Source organism: Conger conger, chromosome 17 (assembly GCF_963514075.1).
Source record: "Conger conger chromosome 17, fConCon1.1, whole genome shotgun sequence".
Lineage (NCBI taxonomy): Eukaryota > Metazoa > Chordata > Actinopteri > Anguilliformes > Congridae > Conger > Conger conger.
In genome coordinates, this window is record NC_083776.1 from 27945122 (window position 1) to 27961265 (window position 16144).

The 16144-nt window shown below is 46.9% G+C and overlaps 1 protein-coding gene across 5 annotated transcripts in view; it reads right to left on the reverse strand.

Moving 5' to 3' along the window:
* gpc5a (glypican 5a) overlaps positions 1 to 16144 on the reverse strand; it is a 180775-nt gene that overhangs the window by 87222 nt on the left and 77409 nt on the right. For all 5 annotated transcript variants that reach the window (XR_009705923.1, XM_061227165.1, XM_061227166.1 and 2 more), the window contains exon 6: positions 2772 to 2892. Coding sequence is in view for 4 of the 5 variants with exons in the window: in XM_061227165.1 (XP_061083149.1) it covers positions 2772 to 2892 (121 nt within the window). In the remaining variant the exon portion in view is untranslated. The remainder of the gene's footprint in view (positions 1 to 2771; positions 2893 to 16144) is intronic.

Sequence of the window (16144 nt, forward strand, 5' to 3'; positions counted from 1 at the left end):
ACACACACACACACACACACACAGAAACATATCCACACGCACACTCACACAACCCGTTTTGAGGTGGCATGCGTTTTAAGCTTTTTAGCTCATTTACACAAAGGCAGATTTGGATAGACATGTTGATTGCCCAAAGCCAGTGACATTAATGGCTGGCTAATGTGTTCTTTGTATTATTCATGAAGCATGAATGACTTGTGATTATCATATCTGCAATAAAAGCTTGTTATTTGGAACGCGAGAGAAAGAGATATGTGATGACATTACGTCCAATGGCCCAGTGCTCCAGTAAAGAGGAGAAACAGCAAGGAGGATACAAATCACTTTCTTCTGGAAAAATATAACTGCCTATCTGCACAAACAGGACAAGAGAAAACACCAAAACAGCTGCATCAACTCCAGAGATTACAGCTGGTGCAATGTACCCAGTCAGTCAACTAACAAGTCTTTGACAGGCGTGCAACATGTATCAAGAATCCCCTACCATGACATAGAAAGTTAACAAACCCATTCCTCTTTTTCAGGATGCCCCTACAACAGTGAATTCAAATATGCACCATCAGCATCATTGTCACCGTCATCATCATCCAGTCTACCAAATCCTGCTAATGAATGCAACTGTACAAACTACAAATTCAGACCAATTATAGTCCTTGATTGGCTAGTATGAGTCAGTGATTGGAAGTGTGCCAGCTGTGCTTATTTGGGGATTTGTGAAGGGTCTCAGTCTCTCCACGATTGTGTGTGAAGACTGAAGGAAGGGAGGCCTTTTTTAACAAATCATAACAACATAAGCATACATAATTAAGAGGACAACCAATCTGTTCAACCCAGCAATATCAGACAGTAGCCAGAAGGTAACGAAGGGTCTCTACGGCTGCTATACAGCCTGACAATCTATTCTTGCAAAAATATGTACTTGTCGATATCCACTCAACCAGAAAAATATTTTTTGCTCATTTATTAATCCTTTTGATGAATTGGAAAATCTCGGCCAGATCCTCCCCAGAGCAAAGGAAGGAAGGACGAGAAAGGAGATGCTCTGAAAAGAGTACAGGGGTTGTGCGTATCATCACTCTAAAAGGGACAGATGGAGACCTGTGTTTCAGTACTCTGGTAGAGGACAGAAGGGTATTTCAGTACTCTGGTAGAGAACAGAAGGGTATTTCAGTACTCTGGTAGAGAACAGAAGGGCATTTCAGTACTCTGGTAGAGAACAGAAGGGCATTTCAGTACTCTGATAGAGAACAGAAGGGTATTTCAGTACTCTGGTAGAGGACAGAAGGGCATTTCAGTACTCTGATAGAGGACAGAAGGGTATTTCAGTACTCTGGTAAAGGACAGAAGGGCATTTTAGTGCTATGGTAGAGGACAGAAGGTAAACTGCATCCACATGCTCACACAGAGGAATGGACTGCAGGAGATCTGAGCTTCAGAGCTCACAGGACTAAAGGACAGGACAGTGTTCCAGGCCCCGAGAGACCGGGTATGCTTCTCTCTCTCCCCTGTAGTGATTGCAGCACTGTGGTGAACGTTACAGTGCACTGCCAGTGAGAAGGTTAAACACTGAAGCTCTCTGCTGCTTTAATTACTACACTGAGGCGTGTGAGAATCTGCCACTTCCCCATTTCACTCATCTTTATTTAACCTTGAAAAAGCACACCTGAGACTAAGAAGCCAGGAAGAGCTTGGGAAAAAGAAACAAAGAGAGAGTGAGCGAACAAGAGTGAGAGCAAAAGAGCAAGAGAGAATGAGCAAGAGAGTGATAGCGGGAGTGACTGAGAGCAAGAGAATGTACGAGCACAAGAGCAAGAGTGAGTTATGAGAGAGCAAGAGAGAAGGAGAAAAATGGAGGGATAGCAAGAGTGAGAGAGAGAGAGAGCAAGAACAAGAGAAAGAGTGAGAAAGAGGAAGAGAGAAACAGAGGTTTACGGGCAAGAGAGGCATTACCATTTTCCCAAGGGTGTATGAGTGATTAAACTAATCGCTCCTGTCAAACGGCGAGCCTTTAATGATTGTTTTAAGCCAGTGCTAATATGGGCACCGTGACAGAGCAGGTGGCAGAGGAAGCTGTCTGTCTGTCTGTCTGTCCCTTCACCGAAAGATGGAGCCACGCCTGCTTTGCCTAACTTCGCTGCCATCTGGATGAGCGTACTTCCTCTCCCTCTCCCTCCCTCTCCCCCTCCCTCCCTCCCTCCCTCCCTCTCCCTCCCTCCCTCCCTCCCTCTCCCTCCCTCCCTCCCTCTCCCTCCCCCTCCCCCATCATGTTAACCATAGACCGCTTCCTCATAGGGACCTTCTCTTGCGTTCTCTCGTGACCCTGGTGTCAGCACTGGAGCAATTAACATAGGCAAGCGCCCCTGCACCCCAGCTGTGAACTGCAGGAGGAAGACGTACATATCTACCACAGTACCGAAAATAAACCAAGAAAAAAAACACTGCTTTCTGTGTCCTGTAACATCTCAACGCATCTTTAAAGAGCAGTACATGAGGGCTGCTTGAGTTAGGACACTGTTCTCGTGCATGGAGGGGGTCCCACAGTTTGGTGTCCAATCCGTATCTTGTCAGGAATAACCCCCCACCCCTCCGGGGTAATCGCCCCCAGCATCACTCAGAGATGGAAGGGTTTCAGTCAGCCAGAGAATGGTGTGAGAGGAGAGCGTGCTGCTTCAGCGGTTAATCACAGAGGGTTTTCCTCCGGAGAGTGATGTGACCCCACGCACGGTCTGCCTGGAGGCCGCCCTCATCGCGGCCCAATTCCAGCGCCTCACCTGATTGATGTGCCGGAGCTTATCGATGACCTGATTGATCACGGGGTCGGCCTCCTTCACTTTCACCTCTGGGTTGGCCAGCTGAGCTCGAACCCCGTTCCCAACCACCTGACGAGTGTAGCTGCAGGAGGAGGAGGAGAAGGAGTGGGAGAGAGGGGGAGGGAGAGAGAGAGAGAGAGAGGGAGAGGGAGAGAGAATGTGAAGGAGCTTTCCATGTGACCCTGTTCAAACAAGGGAATGAGGGGGAGTGGGGGATTTACCAGTGTAAACAGAGTGAATTAACAAGCCATTTCAATTCAGAACCAAACTACAAACCAGGAACAAGTGGTAAAGGTTAAGGCAGCTGATACAAACAACTGCGTTACAATGTACATATGTACATGGATAAGTATTCTTAGCTGAGAAAATATAACTGCAGAGAAAGGCACATGCATACACCCACGCATGCCCATGTGTGCATGTGTGTGCGTACACACATACGCATATGGCACACACATTGATGATTGCATGCACACATGCCTACTGTCAAATGTAATGTCATTAATGTAATGCACTGCATATCCTGAGGAATATCAGTGCTTTTTCAAATAAAGTAGGCACACTCAAGTAAAATATCCAGTTTTACACAAAAATAACAAAACCTGTTCCCTGTGAACATGTATGGATCTATAGTGAGTCTCAAGTCGAATATAAAAAAAGAAATAAACTACAGTGAGAAAATTATGTATTCAATCGATTCACTGAACCAGAAAACTATGACTGACTGCTCATTTTAAAAAATGTGACCTCTTGACATCCCTTGGTATTTCAGTTCTAAATTTGCATTATATATGCATTTTTCTGGAAGAGTTGAAATAATGTTCTGTAAGAAGATAAGCCTTTTGTGGTATAAGTCTGATTAACAGCATAGTCAAAGAATTTGATTTATACTTATCAGCAAGGAGAAAATTAGACTGGGTCTTAGCTTTAATTCAGATAGCATATGTTTAGTTTCAATCAATCCTAACCTTTGACTTTCATATACAGTGACATAGGATTTCAGAGCCTTGTCATTTTTCAAATCTAAAAAGTACATTTGGAAAATGTGGTCAAAAGCCTTTGCACTGAACTAACCCTTAAATTAAGTTTAAAAAGTTAAGTAGAGTCATTAACTGAATTGAGATTGTGATACGTGCATCTCTGAGGATATACTGCATTTGAGCATTTCAAGAATGCAAACACATTGAATTGATAATGCTACAAAAAAAACCATTGTGAGAAGGTGTCAAATACGTTATTGTTGAATATGAAAAAAACAACCAACGGATCAATGTCTCAACCTGTTGAATTATAGACCCCACCAGTAATTGGTTAACAAGGGCCGGACCCAACCAGTTGTTCTGATAAATGGTCCCCAGCTGGTCTCCTGTACCGTCCCCTAGTTCTGACCACAGAACAGAGGTTTGTCCATGCCAACTTTCCCCTGTATTACCCATTCACACCTGCACACCTTCAGTCCCCATTCACACCTGCATTCCTCATTCACACCTGCACACCTTCATTCCACATACACCTGCATTCCTCATTCACACCTGCACACCTTCATTCCACATACACCTGCATTCCTCATTCACACCTGCACACCTTCAGTCCCCATTCACACCTGCACATCTTCAGTCCCCATTCACACCTGCACACCTTCAGTCCCCATTCACACCTGCACATCTTCAGTCCCCATTCACACCTGCACATCTTCAGTCCCCATTCACACCTGCACATCTTCAGTCCCCATTCACACCTGCACACCTTCAGTCCCCATTCACACCTGCATTCCTTATTCACACCTGAATTCCCCATTCTGACCTGCATTCCTCTCTAATTGTCACTTGCATTCCCCATTCTCACCAGCTTTCCTCTCTCATTCTCACCTGCATTTCTCTCTCACCTGCATTCCCCATTCAGACCATCATTCCTGAATCACATCTGCTTCCCTCTCTCATTCTCATCTGCATTCCTCTCTAATTGTCACTTGCATTCCCCATTCTCACCTGCATTCCTCTCTCATTCTCACCTGCATTCCCCATTCTCACCTGCATTCCTCTCTCATTCACACACGCATCCCTCATTCACACCTTCATTCTCTCACATGCAAGAATAAGCACACTGACAGGGCCTGCTTCCTCATCTGTCACTCAAACCCTGATGGCAGGCAGGCAGAGCAGTGCCCCAGCCAGGTGTATTACGAGGCTCTGCTCAGAGGACCGTTTCCGGCTTTAGAGCTTTCTTCATGACCTGCGTCTGCCGCTGCCAGGGCCCCACAGCCCACGCCGCGTAATTCCCTCCGACTGCAGACAGGAAAGCCACAATCCCGCGTGTTTCAGAGGGCAGCACAGCGACAGGGACAACGGATCTATGTCTGACTTTATCAGTATCAGTTTATTATTGCGTGGAACCCAGAAGCAAGGGAGAGGGATTTCCATTTTTACAGCAGATTTTTCATTTCTAAAACAGCTTGGGAAAAAGGCTTAAGACGTTTTGCTTTTCTTGAGGAAAAGGTAACTAAAATATTAGTACTAAAGAAAGTATCCAAATAAGTTTCCGGGCTATATATTGTCACCATACAGAAACCCATATAGTTTGGGGGTGCTATGGGAGAGATTATGACAGTGAGGGAGGGAGACAGAACTAATTAGCATCAGTATTAACTATTGTTCATGTGGTACTTCTACCATTAGAAGTATGTTTCTCGTTTGCTTTGACAATATGTACCATGCATATGTCATGCCACTCTGAATTGAGAGAGGGAGAGGACGTGGGAGAGAATTCTACTCCCACACAGAGGGATTTACGATACCAGCGCTGAAGTTTTCAAACAGAAGACCAAGGTAAGCGCTTTGAGCTAACCTGACTATAATGCAAAGGGAGTCATCCCAGGGTAGCACTGCGGCTAAGTTCTTCTGGAAGGATGACAACTCTTCTGGCTACAGCTCCTCATTAAGTGCATCTACAGTACAGCAGAATAGCTCCAGATAACACAAGCCTGCCATTATATCAGTACCAACATAAGAACATGCAGTGAAGTCTAATGATGAAAGCAGACCATGAGAATATCAACAAAGACATTGTTAGCAGCATTAGTACACACACTACCTTGATTCAGCTCCAATTGTCAAAATACCAAACGCCACTTTTCTACCATAAGAAAATACACATGCAACAGAGTATGAAGCAGTCATACAGTAGATGCTCAAATTGTTATTGTTTTTTTTCACAGTGGTTAGCTGGCTGATCACAACAACTGTCCAACATGCATTATGAACAGACCAGATCAGGGAGGAGCTATAGAGCAGTGACCAAGACAGAAGGTCCTTCATACCAAACACCATAACCGAAATAAACTCCTAATTCCACTCGCTCATTGTTCAACTACACATACTGTATGTAGTTACTGTTAAATCACCAGACGTGGGTCAATTGCGCTATTGCTTTGGATTCAAATACTTTTCTGTGCTTGATTGCTCTTGCCTGGTGCCAATGAGCCAACAATGAGGACCAGAAGGTGGGAGGGGTATGTCAGAGGTTCCAATACACCAGAAAAGCTCAGTAAAGTGTAGTATTTTAATCCAAAATGACATAACTGACCCAGGTCCGACTGTAATAGGTAGTTTTTTCTTTTAAGCAACTTTGTGAAGCAGAAGGCAAATTTACAGTTCTGCGGGCAATAAAGTTCTGTTGTGTTCAGACTCCATACTCAGGGGTACAATTTTAAATGAGGGCAATTCACATTTCATGCCTTCAGCCATGTCCCGGATCAACTGTTGAGACAACTGCACTTGTTACAACCCTGGTCTCAACCCAGCCTGTACAACAGGTATCATCTGACTGCATTGCACATGGATCCATCTGGTCTTCCGTTATCGGCTTCCATCAGCCCGATGCCTGCCAGCTGGGCGAGAAGTTTACGCCGCACCATTGAGTGCCTGGGGCCTGGGGCTGGAGAAGACTGTGAATCATATGGGCTTGTTTGGCGATAATTCCAGCAAACAGAGTCCTGATGAGCAAGATGCTGGAGGATGCACACTTATCTGTGAAAACGCTACTACCTGAGACCAGTACACGCTTGTGTGTGTGTGTGGGTGTGAATGTGTTTACATGCATGCGTGTACTGTACACGCGTGTGCATGTGCATATTCTGCATGTGAGCAGATGTATGTGTGTGCATGTGTGTGCGCGAGCTGACGTACGTACATGTGTGTGTGTGTGTGTGTGTGTGCGTGCGTGCGTGCGTGCGTGCGTGTGTGCGTGTGTGCGTACACGCGCGCGTGCTGGAGAGAGAGAGTGTGCAAAAGCCTAAATAAATTCATTATAAATCCAGGGCACATGTGTTATTAAACGGTTTAATGCCGGTATTCCAGATTGTTTTAATTTTAATTAAACCATCCATCTATGCAGTAGGAGTTAACAGAGACACAGTGCATGTCTGGGAGGGACGTGGCACAGAGGCCCACTAATGACTCCCACTGCTGACTCCTTTCCCCCAGGTTGGGCTCAGAATGATTAATTCCACATCAGGGCAGTAATAACCCCGCCAGCTGTGTTCTCTTCTTTTCTTTTTTTTCACACTTTACTCCACAAACAAGGGAGGTGTGAGACCCTGCCGCACGCCCCCTTCCAGCTGAGCAGCGTTAGGAAGAGAACCTGCAAGAACACGACCAAACACACTACACAGCGACCAAACACACTAATCAGCTACCAATCACACTACTCAGCTAGCAAACACACTAATCAGCTAGCAAACACACTAATCAGCTAGTAAACACACTAATCAATGACCAATGACACAACTCAGGGAACAAACACTCTACTCAGTGACCAAGTGCACTACTCAATGACCAATAACAGTACTAAATGACCAAAATCGCTACGCAATGTCCAAATACAATACTCAATGACAAAATACACTACTGAATGAGCAAGCTCACAACATAATGACCAACCAACATTACAGAGAAGCATCCAAGATCACTGCAAACTTTTACTGTGTGACTAAGAATGAAATGTTGAAATTTCTTCTCTTGATTTACCCAATATGTCTTTTTTTGATTATGGCAATTGTCTTATTTTATGTTTTCTCTCTTCCTGATTGTCTTATCTTTATGTGATGCAGTCTTCCTTGCTCCAGATAAACAGGCTACCCACGGTGCAGTAAACACAACGCCCGACTGACTAAACAGTGACCAGCATGGAGCCTTCTCTACGGGAGCCCAGAACAGGAACGGTGGTACACCAAGCAGCCAGCAACGTTTTCAGACAGAGGCGCACAGAATAAGATGGCAGACCTGCAGGTGAACCTGGGCTGTTCCGCCTCGCTCGTGGATTCCCCACAGCCCCAGCTAAATGGTACACATGGCGCCATAACAAGATAATGATGCTAATTAGCGAAGGGGCTGATATGCTGGTTACCTGATATGCTGGTTACCTGTCTGCTCTCTCGGTTGGTCGGTTTGCCTGGAGATGGCACTACGGCGGGAGGTGGGTATGGAGGTGAAAGGGGTGGGGCTACGTAGCGCGACACTCTCTCACTCTCACTCTCTCACTCTCTCACATATACACACTCACATTCACACTCACACTCACACACAACCACACACACACACTCACACATATATACACACTCTCACTCTCACTCATATACACACTCACATTCACACTCACACACAACCACACACACACACTCACACTCACACATATATACACACTCTCACTCTCACTCTCACACACGCACACGCACACGCACACGCACACGCACACGCACACGCACGCGCACGCGCACACACACACACACACACACACACACACACACACACACACACCTGGGGGGATTTGGGCTGTGTACGTGTTTGGTAAATGGTAAATGGTAAACTACAGACCTACAGAAGATGAGCCAGCACCTTCGCCCAATGCAGCACAGCAATTCTTTTAAAATATTTTTTACAATTTTATATCAAAAGAGGTTCCAATTGATTAATATTGATGGAGCATTCGGAATGTGAACAACATAGTTGCAGTATCAATGATGTATCAATGATGCTGCAGCTGCCACAAAAAAGCTTCTCCTGCAAAACTCAAGCACTGCGAGTAACATTAGCAACATCAATGCGAGTTTGACCCAATCTAATATCAGTTATTTGTCAGTTATAATTCCTGTGAGCAAACACGCATATTTCAACATTGGCTTTTTCAAGCCAACTTAAAGTTCATCCTCAAACTTTACTAATATATATATTTTTAGTTGAATTACTTTATTTATTTATTTTACCAGCCCTTAGGATCCCTGGTGCTGCCAGCACATGCATACTTTACAATGTGCTCTCACAGAAATACAGGCCTCCAGTGTACCAGGGCAGGAAAAGAGCGAGGGAGCCCTGTTTTCTTAAAAGGTGTTGGGTGATGAAAACCACTGAACGTATGGAAGCATTCAGTGCCAGTGATTCATCATCGAGCAAGGGCATAGCCAGAAAACGAATTCATCAGAGATTCACTTCTGTCTTTGGAAAGAATCCCCAACACAATCTTTCCCACACCTCGGGGTGGTCGGGTTGTCTTGGGAAAGATCACAGATCTGCTATTGTTGACAGCACAACACGATTTCCTTTCGATAATTCATTCTTTTCCCTCCCGCAGTCTGTTTCTAAGCTGCGCGCCTCTCTGTGATGAATAGAAACACAATGAATATGTCCGTTTTGGCGCCACAAAACAGTCTACAAAGTGATGGAAATATTGTGTGCGTCACTCACGCTCCCTGCGTGACTGATTCTCCATGGCTCAAATAAGAGACATAATAACCTGGCTGGGCAGCACCCCGCTGGTTAGTCAGCATCACACAGAGAACATTCACACTGTACAGGCAGGCGACACAGACCAGCTCAGCTATTAAACAGAAACCATCTTTTAATGAGAAAACCCAAGCAAGGCAGGCTGCAATCACACACATTTGATTGGGGGCGGGAGGGGGGGGGGGGATGTGAGGGACACAAAAGCCTGTGTCACTTTCCATACTTTGCGTCTCGCAGCTCAGAACAACATGCATTAGTCGCCGAGGCGACTGCCAAGGCAGCTTTGAGCCAAAATGGAGAGTAGCGTACATGGCTTTCCATCGTCTCTGAAGACCCACTCCCTCTCTCTCACCGCACACCGCACACCTCAGATCACTGGGTTGGGCTGAGCACCCATCCCACCCACACGTATCAGGAGACAGTTTTGCGCAATGATATTTCAGATATAAGAAGTTCCTGGTTTGTGGTCTAAAGCAAGAAAATATGCTTCAACTAATGCCAAAAATAAGTTCTTAAAGCTTTTATGTCTCCGGAGGTTGTACATATGAACAGAATAATTATATTAGTTGTTTAACCCCTTAAGTCTCACCCTTTTTCTTGACACAAGCTTAAAAATGACATACGCAAAATAAAATTGTTACTATTGAACCATTTTGACTACAGGCGTAATCCTGGTCTCTTATGAAAGGTAACCCTTTGGGGTTTGTTTACCAAGAGTCAGAATTACCCAAATATTACTAAAACAGTTACAGAGGCTCAAACACAGTGAAAGTGGAAGATTTTTTTCTCACTGAAACGATTTTCTGTTTTTGACTGGATACAGATTATTGTAGTGAAACACACTGGAGCCAAGTCACAATACTGGACAAATCCCCTTTGAAATTTGAGGACAATATCACCAAAAAGTAGCATTCTGCATTGTTTTTTCTAATCTACAGAGGCAGTTTTCCCCCCCCAAAAAAATCTCCCATTTGGAGTCTCCAAAATGACACATGGAAACTGAACTATATTATGCATCTTATGTGGTGTAAAATACTGCATTTTGCTTACTAAACTATACAACACCTTTTATCCTGAAAAAAAGTGTTTGCACTAGCCCCTGTCGATCACCCTCCCCTACCTCTCTGTCCCAAACTCCCTCTCCTTGCAGCTGTCCATAATCGCAATTATACCATCATGTATACTAATATTCATTGAGGTCCACTGATGTTTTTGTCAAATACCTAACCCCCATCAACAAGTCAAACACATTCCATAATTTCACAGGCTATTTATTATTTAAAAGCAGGTTGGCATATTTTGAGAATATATTTAGATTCTCACTGATATAAAATGGGGCCATGTCACTGAAAATGCCCTCTATTGTGAAGTCAACTATATGTCCACTGTCAGAAATATTCACTCAGATGAGACATTTCTTGGAACACCTCCAAAGGAAGTCATGAATTTAGACATAGGCATCGCGAAATAATTTTTTTGTTGGAAAATGGCAACCTTTTTTGGCAAAAAAAACTCAAGAACTGTTTTTGCCGAGTTGCAATAGACTTCACGTGCACATTGAAATTCCTGCAGTTTTGTTACGCAGGCGAAAAATTGCTGTGTTGTTTTATGCCAACAACACATTATACACCATTGGAAATGTAATGTCATTACCTAAAATGCTTTTTAGTCATCACTTTTATAACATTCCCATAGTCGGTTCTTTGATGAGCTGAAGTTCTCTGCAACTACGTTACAAATACTAATCAGAGAAGGTTGTACTTTAGCTCATCGAGTTCGAGAGAGCCTATACTTAGATAATACCATTTCTATGGTAAGTAATTTTGTAGTAAGTTTACAATGGTGAAATGGACAACAATCATAATTGCTCCAGAGAAATATTAAGTAAACAATGGACATTCTAGCAACGTCTTTAAGGGCATTTTTCCCTAACAAGTTAGACCATTTTTTGAATGAGAAACTATTGTGCATGTAGTTCTCTGGACACTTGTGAAAAAGACACTGTTGAGTGTCTTTTGTAGTTGGTGGATTTCCAAACTGCAGAGAAGGTAAGGTCCCCCCACACTTGTTTTACCACCCATTATGATACAAAATGAAGAACTGTTGTTGCTCAAGCAATGGCATCTTAAAATAGGTTATACAGATAGAAACACGTTTCGATGCTTTCAAATGGTATATCCTGTTCTATTTCTTTATTAGCGAGCTTTAAGCTCTGGCCCCCTCCTCCTGCAGCGCCTGTAAACCAGCTGGTGGCTCCAGTGTACAGGCGCGACACATCGAGGCACGGTGTGCAACCGACCCCCGTCTGCCCGTCTGTACAGCACTACGTGCAGCTAACCTGGGACAAGCCTTTCTCTACGAAAGCCCCGGTAGTGTCTTTTTCGCCTTTCACGGTGGTGTCGGGCCGACAAAAGCTTCAGACGGAAGGGGTTCCGCGACTCGAAAATTCTTTGGCTACTCATCTCCTCGCCCCCACAGCAAGGTGGAGCGCAAGGAAGCCTAACCTTCCCACTCGGTCTGGGCACATATCAGCTGCCTTGTCTGAACGTTCGTTTATCTGTGGTTCCCAAGGCGCCAATGCAACGAACAATCTTGCTATCCTAGCGATAACACAGACGAACTTGATCGAGTCCCTTACATCCTCCCTCGCAGATGACGTTTCTGCCGAGCTGAGGAAGAACGCGGGCGCAATCCTGCACCTCACCCAGGTGTTGGCACAGGATTTTGGACAAATTATGGGCTGGAGTGTAGCATCTCTCCGGCACTTATGGCTAGCGATTTCGGCACTCCCCGAAGCGGACAAGGTCCCCCTCCTTGATGCCCCAGTCTCTCTCGACGGTCTCTTCGGTCCAGCGGTGACCGAAGCAATAGCGAGGTTTAAACGACTGGATGAGGAGAGACCCACTCTGCAGAAGCACCTGCCTCTTGCTTCAGAAGCAAGACGCCAGGATCGCCGTTCATGGTCTAACACTCTCCGCACTCCTGTGTCGTCATCTGCTCAACTGAGGAGCAGCCCGGTGGCCGTAGAGACGCTGTTAAATAGTAGGGTACCGTTATTGCTAGCGGCAAGGCTTGGACGAAGCCGTTCAACCCTGCTGCACCCAGGGCCCACCCGCCTCAATCGAAAGCCCAGAAGCGTTCCTGAATTTCGGCGGGAGAGTGTCATAGAGGCGATCCGGTCGAGTGGACCGGACACCCCTCCTGTATCACGAACTTTGCTAGCGCCTACTCGGGAGGGAGTTTCGCCCTTACAGTCACAAAGCACACTCCCCCAATTGTTACACAAACATTTCCCTTGCCCTCTGCCTCAAAGCTGGCATCAGCGCTTGGTGATTTCCCAGTCAAAAGGGGCCTTTTTCCCCGACATTCAGGCAGTATTGGAGTCCTCGCCGGCTCAGAATGGAAGCCGGCCAGGACTCTACGTCGGCCTATCCCAGATAAACACCAGGTCGCTGGCTCGAATTCGACCCCGCCCCCACTTAAGAGCCGGGCTCTTGCAGAAGCCCGCGGTACAGTCTGCACTGCTTTCAACCAGGTCCACGTTCAACCTTTGTGCTTGGACTCGGAAGTGCAAGCTGACGCCATGGCTCAGTACTGTAATCAGAGCGGGCTACACGTTACAGTTTGCTGTCCCCCCTCCTCCTTTTGTAGGAGTAAGGGAAACGAATATGCCCCCCCATCTAAACAGCGCACTTTCCCAAGAGATAGAGACTCTCTTGGCAAAAAGCGCGATCCGCCTAGTCCCCAAACACGACGAAATGCGAGGGTTTTATTCCCTTTATTTCCTCGTTCCAAAGAAAGACGGCGGTGTGAGACCAATATTGGACCTGCAAGCACTGAACCGTCATTTGGTGAAACAACGTTTTTTTTTTTGTGCTAACGCACAAGTGTGTAATGAGCTCAATCAGCCAAGGGGACTGGTTCACGCTCGTAGATTTAAAAGACGCTTACTTCCATGTGAACATTGTAAAGCGCCATTGGCAGTACCTTGTTTCGCTTTTCTGGGAAGAGCGTACGAATTTACCAAACTCCCATTCGGACTGTCCCTGGCACCCCGCACCTTCGAAATGGTGGTGCGGGCTGCTATCGCCCCGTTGCGAGAACAGGGCATACGTGTTTTAACCTATCTGGACAACTGGCTTGTGTTAGCCCCTTCCAGGGAGTTGGCTGCGACACACACAGAGATGCTGATAACCCACATCGAAGGATTGGGTTTCACCATCAATCGCGACAAGAGCATTTTCACCCCGAGCCAGTGTGTTCAGTACCTAGGGCTCCGGCTGAACTCATTGTCAATGACGGCGCGTCTCTCTCAGGAGAGAATTGCTTCCCTGAGAGACCACGCTTGCCGATTTCTCCCAGGTCGCTGCATCAGTGGAATCACGATTATGCGCCTGTTGGGTTTAATGGCGGCAGCAATCGCCGTGGTTCCGTTGGGATTGCTACGGATGAGACTGGTGCAATTCTGGCTCAAGCGAATGCATTTCGATCCAATGAGAGACCGCCCAAAGCGGTTTCGCATTCCGCACTGGCGAAATGGGCGAATGCTGAGTGTCGGTGTGCCAATGAGCGCTATCTCCACTCATGTCCCTGTAGAAACACAGGCACCTCCACCAAGGGGTGGGGTGCGGTCTGCAATGGAATGATGGTGAGCGGGTTGTGGAAGCCTCATATCAGTGTGCTGGAGATCACAGCAGTATGGCTTGCATTACAACGTTTCGAACCCCTTCTTCGGGGCAGACACGTTCTAATCAGAAGCGACAACAAAGCGACAGCTTACCTAAACCGACAGGGCGGCACCAAATGTCCACATCTACACCGGCTGGCGGTGAGGATCTGGACTTGGGCATACCCGCGAGTTCGCTCCTTACGGGCGCTCTACGTCCTGGGGCAGCTGAACTGCGGCACAGACCTCTTGTCTCGGGACGGTCCCTCCCCCCTAGAGTGGTGTCTTCACCCACTCGTGGTAGCGGAGGTGTGGTCACGCTTTGGGAAAGCGAGAGTGGATTTATTCGCCTCCCGACAGAATGCGCGTTGCCCATTATGGTTTGCGATGACAGCAACCGGCTCGCCCCCACTGGGAGTGGATGCGCTAGCCCATTGCCCTGCTGCTGACCGGGGTCCCGTGGCGACTTCCCCAGCGCCGGGACCTCCTGTCACAGGGGGCGGGGACCATTTTTCATCCCCACTCAAGCAGGCTGCGCCTCACGGCTTGGCCCCTGTTAGGAGCAGGCTTGTGAACATGGGATTGAGCGAGGCAGCTGTAAATACTATACAGCATGCTTGCGCTCTCAACTACAATGGCTTATAAAGGCAGATGGGAGGCCTTCGAGACTTGGTGTATTGAACGATCTCTGGACCCCCTGGTGTGCCCTGTATCCGTAGTGCTCAACTTTGTGCAGAGCCTACTTGATAAGGGGTTATATCTTTGTCCACGTTAAAGGGGTATGTCTTCACAATTTCTGCGTGCCATACTGGCTATGGTGGCTCTACGGTGGCTGCCCACCCCCTGGTAAAGCGTTTTATCCAGGGCGTCCTGCGTCTGAAACCCGTGGCCCCACCCCGTGTTCCGCAGTGGGACTTAACGGTGGTACTAAAAGCCTTGTCTAGCCCTCCTTTCGAACCGCTGGAGAGCGTTGAGTGGAGAGCTTTGTCCCTTAAGGTGGCGCTGCTTCCTGCGCTAGTTTCTGCTAAGCGAGTAAACGATTTATGCGCCTTGTCTGTGCACCCGGACTGTCTCTCCTTTTCAGGATCTGACAGAGTTGTGCTGAGACCGAACCCTGCGTTTACCCCGAAGGTTATCACCACGTCCTTCCGCTCACGGGTATTGGACCTAGTGGCTTTCAAGCCCCCTCCTCATGATGATGAGGAGGATGCTATGCTTCATAAACTTTGCCCTGTGCGTGCTCTGTCGATATACGTACGACGTTCGCAGCCTATTCGACAAGCAGATCAGCTGTTTGTCTGTTATGGTACTGCTGCTAGAGGAAAACCTGTTACGGCACAGAGATTTTCCCATTGGCTTACTGACGCAATCAACTGGGCGTATGAGTGTATGGGCTTGCCCCCTCTGTCAGGGGTTCACGCCCACTCTACTCGAGGCATGGCAGCTTCTCGGGCACTTTTTCAAGGGGTCAGTGTGCAGGACATTTGTACAGCGGCATCATGGAGTTCGCCATGCGCATTTGTACGTTTGTATCTGCTGGATGCATCGACACCGTCGGTTGCATATGCAATCCTGAGCTCAGCGTCCAATCAGACGTAGCTGCTGCTCAAACACATTATGTGCAACGCCTCTATGCGGTGGCTAGAAGCGTGCATGTTTATATTGACCAACTCCCAGCTTGGGTATTCGGTAGCTGGTTTACATGAACCGAGCGCTGGGGATGGTTGTGGTTCCTCTGTTTATACAGTCCCCCCTTTTTTTCATGCATGAAAAAGGGCTGGCTATTGAGGGGAGCCCCTTTTGATTGGCTATCACTGCCATCGCCTGTTGTTCTGCATCAGGGGGCTGATGTTGACGACAGGGCGTGGGCTATAGGGTTCCCATAGAGCTTA